At 38.4% G+C, this 13,167-nt stretch overlaps 1 protein-coding gene across 1 annotated transcript in view; it reads left to right on the forward strand.

The window, feature by feature from the left end:
- Nucleotides 1-12,985: 12,985 nt before the first annotated feature.
- The window catches only part of SUCLG2 (succinate-CoA ligase GDP-forming subunit beta), a 125,653-nt gene continuing 125,471 nt past the window's right edge, over nucleotides 12,986-13,167 (forward strand). The window contains exon 1 of the mRNA XM_065687355.1: nucleotides 12,986-13,136. Within this exon, the coding sequence (XP_065543427.1) occupies nucleotides 13,053-13,136 (84 nt within the window). The 5' untranslated portion in view covers nucleotides 12,986-13,052. The remainder of the gene's footprint in view (nucleotides 13,137-13,167) is intronic.

Consider the following 13,167-nt stretch of genomic DNA (forward strand, 5'->3'; position numbering starts at 1 on the left):
TGCAGCTAAAAGCGGTAACAGCATATCATATGTGGATTGGGACCTGAGAGGAAGGAAAAAGGTACTGACTGCTGGCCACTAAACACTTAATCATGTCCATGCATCTTTCTTAGGGTTTTATATTGCTCTCCATCACTGCACCATCTGAATACCTTCTTGTAAAATCAATAGTGAAATCCCTGGAGGGTGTCACAGAAACATCTGCTCTTCTGGGTCAAACCCTGTGTTTGCATTGCCATATAGTCATGCTCTGGGATTTTAATGAGACCATTCATGAATACAATGTTAAAGAAACTTCCCATAATGATATAAACATTAAATTATTCCTCCAAATATTTTTGCTAACAAGAAGCAGCAGGTTCAGATACTACGGTTTTTTCTTAAACCCTGCAAAGACTAGCTCAAAATATAACTCGTAAGTTCATTTAAGAAACTAACATTTTCTCTGAATTCACTAAGAAGTATTAATTCCTTCTGAAGAGCTTTGTCTCATTCTGAAAGTAGAAAATGAAGATAAAATGGATTTCAACACTGATGCACTGCTTAGCAATCTTTCTACAAAATGTCGATATTTAAAGTATTTCTGTTGCACCCATGAAGGCACATACAGTATCTTTGCATACACTCCGTAACTCTATTTGATCATTTGATGAACAAATTTAGTAGTTTACCCATCAGCTGCACCTATCATTTACTGTCAAAAAATGGAATAGACAAATCCACAAATACTCTCAAGAAGAGCTGCCTCCTTTCATAAAAGAAGCAATTTACTGTCTCCCCCATTTGCACCCTTTGTCACTGCTAATCCTGTATCACTGTACCTAAATGATGCTACCATCATCTCCTGTCATGCTGATGCCTCCACTCCATTTTTCAGCACACTCGACACATCCAGTCAGTTCAGAATAGATGTACTTATATATTCATATGTACTCAGCTTCATTTACTACCCCATTCAAGACTAAGGTTCAGTTATGATACCACTCAAACAGATTATATTTAAACACAGTTCTGATTTTCATATCCACACAACATGTATAAAGTTGTTTAATTTCTCTGATTATCCAAACGTTAATGATTCCTTAACATATCAGTAAAAATGCTCTTCAGGAATAGTGCGGGCAAATGAACATGCTAAAAAGTTTGTACATACATCTTACTCTCTTCCCAGTTCACTGAGAGATGGCAGCAAAGAGCTCCTTTCCTAAGTTTCAGAGCTGTCTGTTGCACACAAGTGCTTTGTGAACACATGAGCTAGATGTCTTGTCAGATGGATAACTAAAAGCTTCATTAACAACTGTGAGTTTTCTTTAAGAGATAGGGTTTGTCCCTTGCTACTGCCACATTCAAGAAACAGATAAATGTGACCACTGGTCTATAAAAAATCCCCAAACCATGAGCTGCCTAAGGCGATGTGGCCTGTTGTGGACTAGCACACTCAGATCAGTGGCAATGGTACCCAAATGAGAATTGTGGTAGCATCATATGGAGCTGCTACACTCTAACCTGTAAAATAAGGGATAATTTATGGGTGGACTGGTCATGAATCACCCTAGAGCTTCAAAAAACAGCCAAAACCCCAAGAAGACTCTGGATATTCTCTATACATACTATCATACACTGGATATTTATACAGACAAACTGCAATTTCAGAGGTAACAAACAAAAAAGCTTGAGACAGAAATAAGGAATCCAAGCTTCTTACTGTCCACTTTGAAAACATATGCTAACCCAGAAGGCTGAACAAAATTAATTTCTCCAATTCCACCTGATCATACACTTCAGAATGGAGGTAACAGTTGAGTACGAAATTATTTTCTGAATATGTTCTTTTTAACTATTTTTAACATAGATTATTTGATCATTGTTTTTTTGCCATTGGATGTCCAGACTAAAAATAAACTGGATGTAATTACCAAGTACATCAGGAAGGAAAAAAGTAATGGAATGTCAGTGTATTGCCATGAATCTTAGATTTTCATTAACAGTAAGTGTAATATGTGTGTCACTAAGGCAGTAGGAAGCTCATGGCTGAAAGAACCAGATATACGAAAGAGGGAGGTCTTGCAGAGAGTGAGTCCTTTAGTCACTCTGCCTGTTACCCTGCTGAAATCATAGGATAGTGGGCAAAAAAAAAGGCTTGAGGTTGTTCCACTGCAGTGTCTGCAAAGGCAGATGGGATTTGCATGCAGGCTGATTTTAGACAGCCTACAAGGACTGTAGGTATGGATGCAAAGTATCTTAACTGAGCATCTGTTGTTCCTGGGGCTGGTCAGTTAAGTTACGCAGCATATTCTAACAATATTCTTGCACTGTTGCACTGAAGCAGAGAAGCTTTTTCTTAGCATTCATGTCATTTATTAATATAAAACCCACCAGTAAGTTACTGAATTTGATTTGAGTTGTTGAACCACACAGATTTAGTTTTGTTATTTTTATGGTATGGGAATTATTTCTCTTATAAAATATTTTATAGGTTTATAGTACAGATATTTTCCGGATGCTTGCAAGGGAAAGGGCTACATTTTAATTTCCTAGGCATACAGGAATGCTCTATATGGATGGAGAAATCTTTACTGGGTTTGTCCCTTAAAACTGCCGCTAACACACAGCAGTATTTTCTCACCCTCCTCTTCCTTCCCTTTGGGAATATGGTACCTCAAAGGCTCCTCCTTTGTTGCAATGCTTTCTAAGCCTCCCCTCTCCCAACTCCACACTCCCAAAATAGAGAGCTATGTCTGCCCCTGTTTCTCTTTGCTAACCACCCAATTTCTTCCTAAAAAGTTTTTAGCAAAGTTTTCTTTACAGTAGGTTTTAAAACTGCAGAAGGAATGATAGAAAACAGTAAAAACATGACAGCATTTCCCCTTCTCCTCTGCCCTGTAATCTCTGTAATTAGAAGGCAATTGTATTGCTTTTTGTTTTTCTCAGGCTTTCCAGAATATTTAACTTTCAGCAAAGAACATATCTGGAAATAAATTTATATTCTAAACATAGAAATAAAAATGTTCTAATGAAAGTTAAGTTGCACTCTTACCTACAGCATTCCCTACTGTGAAGGTTACTGTTTAAAAAGTCTGTTTATAATGCACCATCTGCTTGGCTTCTCTACCACTCACTTTATTCTTTATTGCATGCTGTAATTAATGAGGCTTTCTGTATTATCACCATCATAGCTGATGTTTTTCTTTATAAACGAGAAGCAACAGCTCCCTGATGAAAATTTCAGCTTACTTCAGCAAATGAAGGGAATTGCCTTAAGATTGTACCATTGTTTAGGTGTCATTGCAGTATCAGAGCAGAAGTCAGAAATACTGCAGACCACTTGCCTTGAGACACCATAAGCACTAAGTTACTTACGAGTAGGATGAAGTTAGGATGGCAACCTTGTCTGTAAAGGAGAGCTGCTCTATGTGAGTACTGTACTCTTTAGGAGGTAACAAAAAAAAAAAGAGACAAAATACACTAGCACCAAGCCTCTCCATGAGTTTTTGTTTCATCTTTGTTCAGTGGCTTCAAAATACATCACAAAGATAAGGACATGCTGAGGATGCCTTTCTGACCAGGAGGTTGCTGACTTCTTTGTTTTTGTAAGTTGCAGACCATCTTACCTGCCTAGGGAATGACTGAGTATTTTACATATAAAAAACAGCATTCTTTGCAATTCTCTTTTTTGAGCAGGAAAACATGCTTGCATAACAAACATGTACTATTGTTCGGTTTCACTTAGATGAAGTGTGACACAACATGAAGCAATCCCTGGCTTTCAGCTGTCTGTCCTAAAAGGAAAGGCTTTCTTTTTCGTGGACTTTGACTTTGCCTCTTTTCTTCTACTTTAATCTACACTAAGCACCTTTCATTCTGCACACCACAGCTGTACATATCAAACTTTTGAACTTGCCATTTAGTCTTAGCTAAAGCCTAAGAGATAATCAGCTAAGGCTAAAATGACCCCTGATAGTTGCCTTTCAAAAATCTAACAGCTTACCTTCAAAACCACATTTCTCCATCTGCCCATCAAGAAAAATGATTTCTGATGGTCTGTACTCACTGTTCATCGAGGACTGATTTTCTCATTTGGGTGGAGTTTTATGGAGCTGATTCTCTCTCTCTCAGCCTTTCAAGTTATTAAGACAGACCTGTTCAGTCTGACAGCACAGATGCAACAAGGCAGGACTGGGCTTTTAACAATTAACAATTTGATCTGTGTTATATGTAATTAATCTCTACAATCTTGCCAGGAATCCCTGAAATATTAGGTGTACTGAAACTTCCTCACAATTTTGAATAAGCAGGAAGAACCTGGAGGAATTAGAAGGGAAATATTGCTGAATTGCTAATGTCACAAACACCCGGTAGACCTTATGTAATACTTTAGCATACATTTGACTATGAATTTTCTGTCAGTAAAGCTCTCCATTGTATGTGTATGCACCTACACACACACACACACACATACACACACATACATCTTCCGTGCTTTATATGGTGCCAGAAACCTTTGACTTATTCCCAGAGGCCTGAAAAGCATGAGACTTCTGCAAGATATACTGGTGACAGGTGTGTATAAGGTGCAGTGCCATTGCTCAAGTCTTTGCTTCTGACATAAGTTAGCACGAACTTTACTGCTCCTTACATAGACAGGTGGGGGTTAAAACAAAGACTCATTGTGACTATATAGGAACAAGAGCTGAATCCCTTCACAGGCCTGTTTATTGACTGGAGCTCATATTTATACATTGTATCACAAGATCATACTTAGCATTAAAGCTAAGTGATTAATTCATAACAATTATTACCTAAAATATACTTCTCTTCCTCACAGAACAACAATGTATTTTGCAAATTTCTCAGTTATTTGTTGTACTGATGTAATGAATTAAATGTAGTATGTTTCAATGTTATATGGTGGTAATAGTTGTGTTTTCAGTTGAAACATGGGAGGCAGCTGCATGTGTCAGACGAGTCATACAGTGTTGTTTTCTTTCCCTGCTGGCAATATTACATGCAGAGATTTAAGGAAACACTCGTAAACTCTTATGTATGCATAAATTCCATCAGAATTTGGGGGAGTATTTATTGGCAGTATCAAAATTCTTTTAAATTCTTTCAATTAAAAATAGCACTTTGTGACTTGGATATTGCTACATTATACACTTGCATTAATATTTGCAGGTTGATAGTATTAGTAAAGTCAGTACTTTGTAAAGAACTGAACCATGGGCCATAGACATTGTAATAACTATGTTCCCAGAAACCACAAGAGATAAGAAAGTTTACTCTTGGCATTTATCCCTCCAAATTCTGTTATTGTCGGGAATCTACTCTAGATGTAGCCTTGAGTTACAAACTGATTCATTTCAGTTATAGCTCAACACTCATTAAAAATACGTTAAAAATCGAAAGAAGCTAAATCTAAAGTGAATAAAAGAACAGTTTTCTCAGGATACTACACTTTAGATGCATATTACCTTAATTTGAAACATAAAATCATCACAGACTTTAAATGAGCGGTCCATGTAGATTTTCTATTATTTCCCTGAATTTTTATTACAGTACGCATTTTGAGCCTAAATGACTCTCAAAACAAATCACATACCTCCTATGGCTGTTGTTCTTAATGAACTGGTCTTCACTGGCTTTCTATTTAAGAAAAAATTCAGCATTTTCTGAAGCACAGCCTGATAACCAAAAATACCCACTGGGGTAGAATTTTGATTGTAGACTTGTCTGTACACACTACAACATTCCCAACTTTCCTAGAGAAACAAAACCATCAAAACACATTTATTAAGGACAAACAATAGCAGAAGCTATACCTGATAGTCTTAAATTTAAACAGCTAAGCTTGCAAATGCTATGCTACCAAATCAGATGGATACTAGAACTATCAGTTGCTCGGGGAAATTTTATTCCAATTTCCTCTTTGACGCAGAATGCAAAAAAAAGGAATTTTTAGGCTCTGCTACATGCAAGCTGACGGCTAAAGCTTTCCCATTTTGATCTGTTTAACAGCTGCATATTAATTAAAAATATGATAATTCCTACATAATTTTGTAGAAGCTATTAAAAAGATAAGCCACGGGGAAGTTCTTTTTGATTCCTCTAGCTTTACTAGCAGAAAAAGAAGTTTCTATTATCCTTTCCTGAAACATGAAAAACCTGTAGTGTATATGTGTACATGCACATAAGATTTGAAGGTGTGATTATATGTGTCCATATCCATGAGTTTTTAAATCAGTTCAATGTCTATTTTTTATTACAGATTGTAACAATCTTCATAAACAAAACATTTTGGAGTTATTCTGCTCACAGGCTAAAAAAATGTTTTCCCAAGATGAAGTTGTTCCTTAGTCTTTAAATGACATGGCTTCTTTTGCCACACATCTATGTTAAAGCAAACATGAGTGTGTACCATTCCTACTCATCTGTTCATATAGATAAGGTCCCATGGGGATAGAGCCTTTGTTTTTTCTAGGCTTTCCATTTTCACTTTGATTTTCCATAGAATTTACAAACACCATTCAAAGCAGGAATTCTGGTCAACTTCTTAGGCTATATGGTCAGGGAAATATTTACTGTCCTCTGTGGGTGTGGTTGGCTCTTATTCAATTATATTGATGTTCTTATCAGGCTCTAAAGGCTTCCTGCATGTAATATGAAGGCACCTCCAGAAACAGTCACAGCCCACTTTTTCTACTCCAGAAACTTACATTTTCACTACACTTTCATTTTCAAACAATTGATAGATCAGCAAGTAAAAGAGACACCTGAAAGCACCCCTTGCCACTACCTGTAGAAATATTTTTATTCACTTGCAGCTTCTACTCCAAAGGGATCAGATTAACAAAATAGATCACTGTGACCTGATCTGTGCAGTTGCACTTGCAACGACTCTTGTCTCCTCAGCTGTCTCAGAGCTGAGCCCAGACAACACAGCAAAACTGGAAAGAAAATGTACAAACTTTGGCCTTTTTGTACAGAAGCACTTTGGAAGAAATTCATGTTTGACATCTGCCTTCTCTCACTGCAAACCCTTCAAGTCTCGATGACCACACTGTCCACTAATGAATGACATGAGGTCAGTGCAGAAAAAAGTAAAACTTAAATGTCTTGATGTCTAAAATACAAAGCGTAAAAAATACTGAAACACGGTCTAAGGAAATGGAAGGAGGTGTAAACAGAAAAGGAATCAACAGTACAGAGAGGTAGTGACTGTTGAATGGCAAAGTGACGCAGGATACCCAGTAACCCAGAATAGTCTGTACTGGGTCTGCTATCAGCACATATAATGTCCCCTATATAGTATAGTACAGTGTGTAGTACCGACCAGATCTCTGCACAGTGTAAGGTACAAGCCCAAAAGTTAGATTTTATGACACTTGTAAATGTCCAAATATGCAATCTAGACAACAAAGTAGTAAGCCTATGCACCAAATGCCATAGTAACTGCTGTAATCCTGCTTTATGTTTAGACAGTTCAGTTTTCTCTAGCTTTGTATTCAGGTTTTTCTGTAAGATTTTTTACACAGTGCTGCACTCCTTTGTGAGGCTGTTCGGAAAGGTTATGGTGTTCCTGAACTTCCGTGATCACTGAACCACTTGCTGGCATCCAACCAATTGTAATGAGAGTGAAACCTGCATCCATGCCAAAAGATCTTATTGAAATAGGAAAACACAGCAAGCAATCTACAAAATCCACTGAAATAGCAGCCTGTGACCCCAAACTAGGTAGCACAGAAAGCTACTTTTAAATCAATACTTAATTCGGCAGAAAAATCAATTTCCCTCCCTCTGCAATCCATAAAATTCATTAGGAAAAAATTACCCCTCACGTACTAGCAGCCCTTTCACGCTACAGGTTTCAAAAATAATTACAATAGACTATTTCAAGCCCTGTAACAGGTTTGGGACCACACGCTATAAGGTATTTTGCAACCTGTGAATTAAAACATGGACTAGATGTGATGCAAACACCTATAGGTTTCCTAATTTGCCTAGCCTCCCTTTGGTAAAGGCAAACACTGGTTTTTTAGCTACAGCTGTCATATAGTATCCAGGTTTCATTCCTGGAAAATGCTCACATTTTTGTAGATACTGTACAGCACACATTTAATCCTATGCAACAGAGCTTGTTCTGTTAGAAGTCTCTTAAGGCAGTGACATCTTGCCTTTCTTCCACACGGGTATTCCAGCCCTGCTGGGAAACAGTTAAAGAGTTTTAGTGCACAGCACATACAGAGTTCACAGATTCTTATCATTAAGCATGTGCCCTTGGGTATGGATGTTCCACATTTGACTGTCTGGGCAACCTCTTCATCTGTGCTTTCCTTTACACTCTAGATAGCCTGCTGTTAAATATGTTTTTAAATATAATGATTTGCTGTTAAATAGGTTTTTAAATACAATGTACAGTATATTATTGACCAAGGCAAGATTCTGCTTCATATTTAATAAACCAGTGTTTTTATTTTATGATGTCTGCCTGCAGAACAGGCTGAACTGCTTAGCACACACATGACAAAGCCTGCCTTTTCATTACATCACTGTTTTGCTGCTATTCTAACCTCTATTCCTTTCCCCCAAGTAACTCTTCACCTTCTTTTTTTTCAGACTATTAAGACATTTCTTTCCTGAATTTATATTGTCTATACTTTTTAAAGGCTTCAAAGTCTTTGCAGGGATATAGTCATATCTTATCAAAGAGGTCTAGCCTCTGAGAGGTTGTTTTCTTCCACTGTATCCCACGGCTCACATCTTTACACTTTTTGTATTCACAATTCCATATTGTCTCTGACAGAAGTTCAATAAAATTGTCTTTCTACCCACAATATCAGGGTTCTCAGCATTGTTGGAACCGAGTGTTATAGACCCACAGTCTCTCTGTGCTGAGAAACCTGAACTCCCCTGTCTGCCGTACTATACAGCAGGGCTCAGGCAAAAGGTAGCAGTACATGTCTTGTAAATTGATGCACTGCTTCTACTGTTTTCAGCCAATTAATTTATGTCATAATTCCTGAATGTTTCCTTTTTACACAGAGTCAGAAGGTCAGATTATCAAAAAGGTCACGCATTATTGTTACTGTTGCTCCCCTTGGTATTGCCTTTTTTGCTACAGATCTTTTTAAAGTGGGTTACTTCACTAAATTTTTTTCTTTATTCTTACATATTATTATGTAAAGTCTTCCTTGTTTTAGGCTCTTCTTTCCAGTTTTTAGCTTTAACTGCATGTCAAAGTTATCACACAGTGTTAAAATGCACACCCTGGCTTTCCACAGCATCAAACAAAAGATGTAAAGACTGTTTAGAGACTTCCCTTTATTCTTTTGCTCCTAACCTCATATGAGTTCACTATGTACAACAGATACAAAAAAGGCAAACTGATATTTACATACCTTGATGATGCAGCAGTAGATAGAGCCCATGTATTTGCTGAAGACAACACGACCAGAAATTTGATCCTACCTACTCAACACCTACCCCATCCTGCTTGTTTCCAGGATCCCTTCCATTATATTCAAATAATTTTTTAATGAGTGGAAATTTTGTCGCTGTATGGAATGACTGAACTCAGTGACCTAGAGGGTAATTAACAATTCTAATATGCTATTTTCATTTTAATTCTTCTTTTGTTCTCTAGACTTGAACACTGTTATTTTAATCTTTTACCACCCTTTCCTCCACTCATTGCTATATTTACCATTTAGCATATTTTTTTTCTTTTTTGTTTTACATTGGAGACAAGCTGAGATGAACAGAGAAAAGGAATGAGCAATAGTGAAGGACTGAGACAGTATCATAGACTGAGAGGGATTTGCACATTAGGACTCAAACTCTATAGTGACACTGCTAAGAGTCAGTCTATGATCTTGTTTCCCACTCTTCAGTCACCTAGGATGGGACTATTCTAGTGAGTTTGTTGCAGTTCTACTACCCTCATGCATTATTCCGGGGTAATTTCTTGCTGTGTGTGATGTATCTGTCTCATACAGGCTAAATTAATCTCTAGTTAATCTACGTGGTATGAAGCTCAAGTTCTGCAGTTGACACAAAAATAATTTCAAGGTAATACACACATGATGAAATAATTCCATCGCTTCCTAAAAAAAAAGGCTATACCCCATCAAAAATAGACTCAAGCAACCATGTGATACATCAGTAAGCAAAACTGAACATGTGATGGCTTACCTCACTCACAGGTACTCTACTGAAGTTGTAAGACTAATAGTGTAAGAAAAGATTTATTTGGCCTAGTTCTATTTGACTCTAAATCAGAACAGTATCCTATCCATAAAAATACAAATAATCCCTGCTTCCTTGCTGCAATAGTGGATTTATTCCTGACATGTATTAGCACAAACTCAGGTATGTTACTCTGGAAGAATTATTAAGAAAAAACCCCCACCATTCAGCTCTGTTCTCTATAATGAGCTTGTCTTTGTCCAATGGTTTTATGGCTAAATGAAAAGTTAATGATAAACAACCTTTCTAAACGGCTGGATACACTATTCATGTGCTGGGTGTGACATCCATTTTTAGCAAATAATGGTTTGGGAGGTAAACTGTTTGAATGACAAAATGAATACACTATTTCATTGTTAACAAGAACTGCTACAATGAAGAGGAAATGCCAAAACACTTAAAATTGTGGTTTAACTGTGCTAAGTTGACTATTTTTTGGGTTTTTTAAAATATTTTCACTTGAATTGTATCGACTCTTTAGGCTTAAGCTCTGAGGAGTTATGCTGTATACAATGTTTTTTAGACCTAATTGAAAAAACATTACTGGTTGTTCTACATTAAGTAGAATACTGCAGAAACACTTAGCTACAATCTAGCTTTTCATGCATCCTGGGGAAGATACCAGAAGGGCAGCACCCTCAAATGCTGCACACCCATGATAAGATACAGAGAGGAATGTTTGGAAACCTAGAAGGTTTCCTTTGAAATCAGCCTCTCTCCCTCCCTTTTTTATTTTGCAGTTCCACCCCCCCCCCCCCCCATTTGCATCTTCGGACAACTCCTTGGCTGTTCCCAAATTCCTGCATCCCAAGTGAGTTTCCTAACAATAATTCATAATGTATGTCTCTTCTGTCATGCACCCACACACGTCTTGCTATCCCATACTCCAAGAAATCTGGTTCTTGCTTGCTCTGCAAATTGCTTCAGAGACCTGTTCAATCTAAATTTTCATTGGTTTACACATACACAGAAGGAAACTGAATGTGAAGACAATGAATCTTCGTATCTTTTCTCCTCAGATTTTAAAGATCAGGTATCTTCTACCCTAGAGATACAAAAGAATCATATCCTGGTGACTAACCCAGACTGGGTGTTTGCACCATGTTTTTCCATTTACTAAATCCAAACAATAAAAAATATAGTAAAGAAGGTTCTCCACTATTTATATTACGCAGTGAAAGTGCTCCTCATAGCATTAAATGATAGCCTTGCATGCAATCCACACACATTATCTGAAAGCTTATATACCTGTTATATATATAAACCTAATGCAGACAGCCATAATAGTTTGTATGAATAGGCAACACTGTGCTTACCAAGCCACAATCATGAGACTAAAAATGAAATTATATTTCCTCCATCATAATACCAAAGTCAGTACATAACACTGAAAGAACAAGCACACAGTAACACTTCGGTTAATACTGGGTACCATACATTACTGCTCAATGCTGTCAGAAAGCTGCATCTTCAGATACTTTATTGAAACACACTGTATTAAATTGTCATGACAAAGACAAAACTGTCCAATTTCAGATTTTTCTAGCACCTCAGTTTTTATGAACTTGCAGATTTATTTTTTTTTCTAATAGGAGTATAATTTATTGGCTGATTAAATTCCAATAAGGGGAATTGTTCGGTTCTGTGTTTGGTTTTTTTTTTTAAACACGTTTAGGAGTGTACTTTCTAAGCACTGACAGGAGCATTTTCCTTTGTTCCACTCACATCCTGGAGTAAAGATGGGGATTTGACTGTTGTGTTTATCCAACTATTTCATCATAAGCAACTGTGTTAAGTAATGCTCAGCATAACTAATGCCTGGATAGAATACTAAACTCTGCATGACTCAATATAAGTGAATTTTATATGAACCTTTGTAGAAGTGCAAGGGTATCTCATCTTTTGTGTTTTTTCCCCCCAAACCATCATTGTTCACTGGTGATTTGCATAAACTAAAGTCAGCTCTCCATTACTCATAGGTAGATTATCTGGAGCATGCATTAACTAGAAACAGAAATATTCAGCGGGGTCACCTAGAGACTGTAGCCATAAACAGCATTTGACTCTTGAGCTTGCATCAGACTGAGGTTTCACCTGTGTCCGCATGGATAGCTTAATCAATGATCTTAAGGTCCAAACCATTTTATCATTTTCACAGCTCTCACTTCTAGGACTCGGTTTCAGGAAACCATAGCTCAGATTGGGAACTCATATGGCAGATTTTATATCTATGTGATAAGTCATGAGTTACCAAGGCTCTGGCCTTAAGTACTGTCCCCCAGGTGGGCCTCAGTTCAGCATCTCAACTGTGGCTTTAACTAACAGGTTTTACCTGTGGATAAAGAACGAACAGAGGCATTTTGTGGAGTTCAGATTAAAGTTCCTACAAAGAGTCAGCTGGATCCCAGCAGGCCTTATTAGGGCTTATTAGCTTGGGTTAATTTAACATTTCCTAAAAAAGGGCTTTTAGTCACGAGAAACAGGAAGAAAGTGAGAAAGCAAACTAGCCAAAGCAGTGCTTCGCAGTGCGAGGCTTTCACCTCACACTCCCCATCCCCTCCGCACATCGTTGTCCACTACTGTGGCCGCACCCAGACGCGCTCACCACGGTCACCCCCTAATCCTCCCCTCGCACCGGCTCGCCCGCACACCCTATCCTAAGAGGTCCTCACGGGCCCTCGCAGCTGACCGCCCGGCCCCTCTCCCCCCCTGCGGCGGGGTGGGCGCCTTGAGGCCCCGCCGAGCTTCCGCCCGGAGAGCGGGGCAGGGCGGAGACAGCGGCCGCCGGGAGAGCACGCGGCGCGGCTAAGATGGCGGCTCCGCTGGCTGGGCAGGCGGGGGTTGTGCTGCGGATCCTGGCCCTGAGATCCGCCCGCCTGCGGGGCAGCTTCCCGGTGAGTGAGCCCGGCCCCGGCCGCCGCATCC

Source organism: Lathamus discolor, chromosome 7 (genome assembly GCF_037157495.1).
Source record: "Lathamus discolor isolate bLatDis1 chromosome 7, bLatDis1.hap1, whole genome shotgun sequence".
Lineage (NCBI taxonomy): Eukaryota > Metazoa > Chordata > Aves > Psittaciformes > Psittacidae > Lathamus > Lathamus discolor.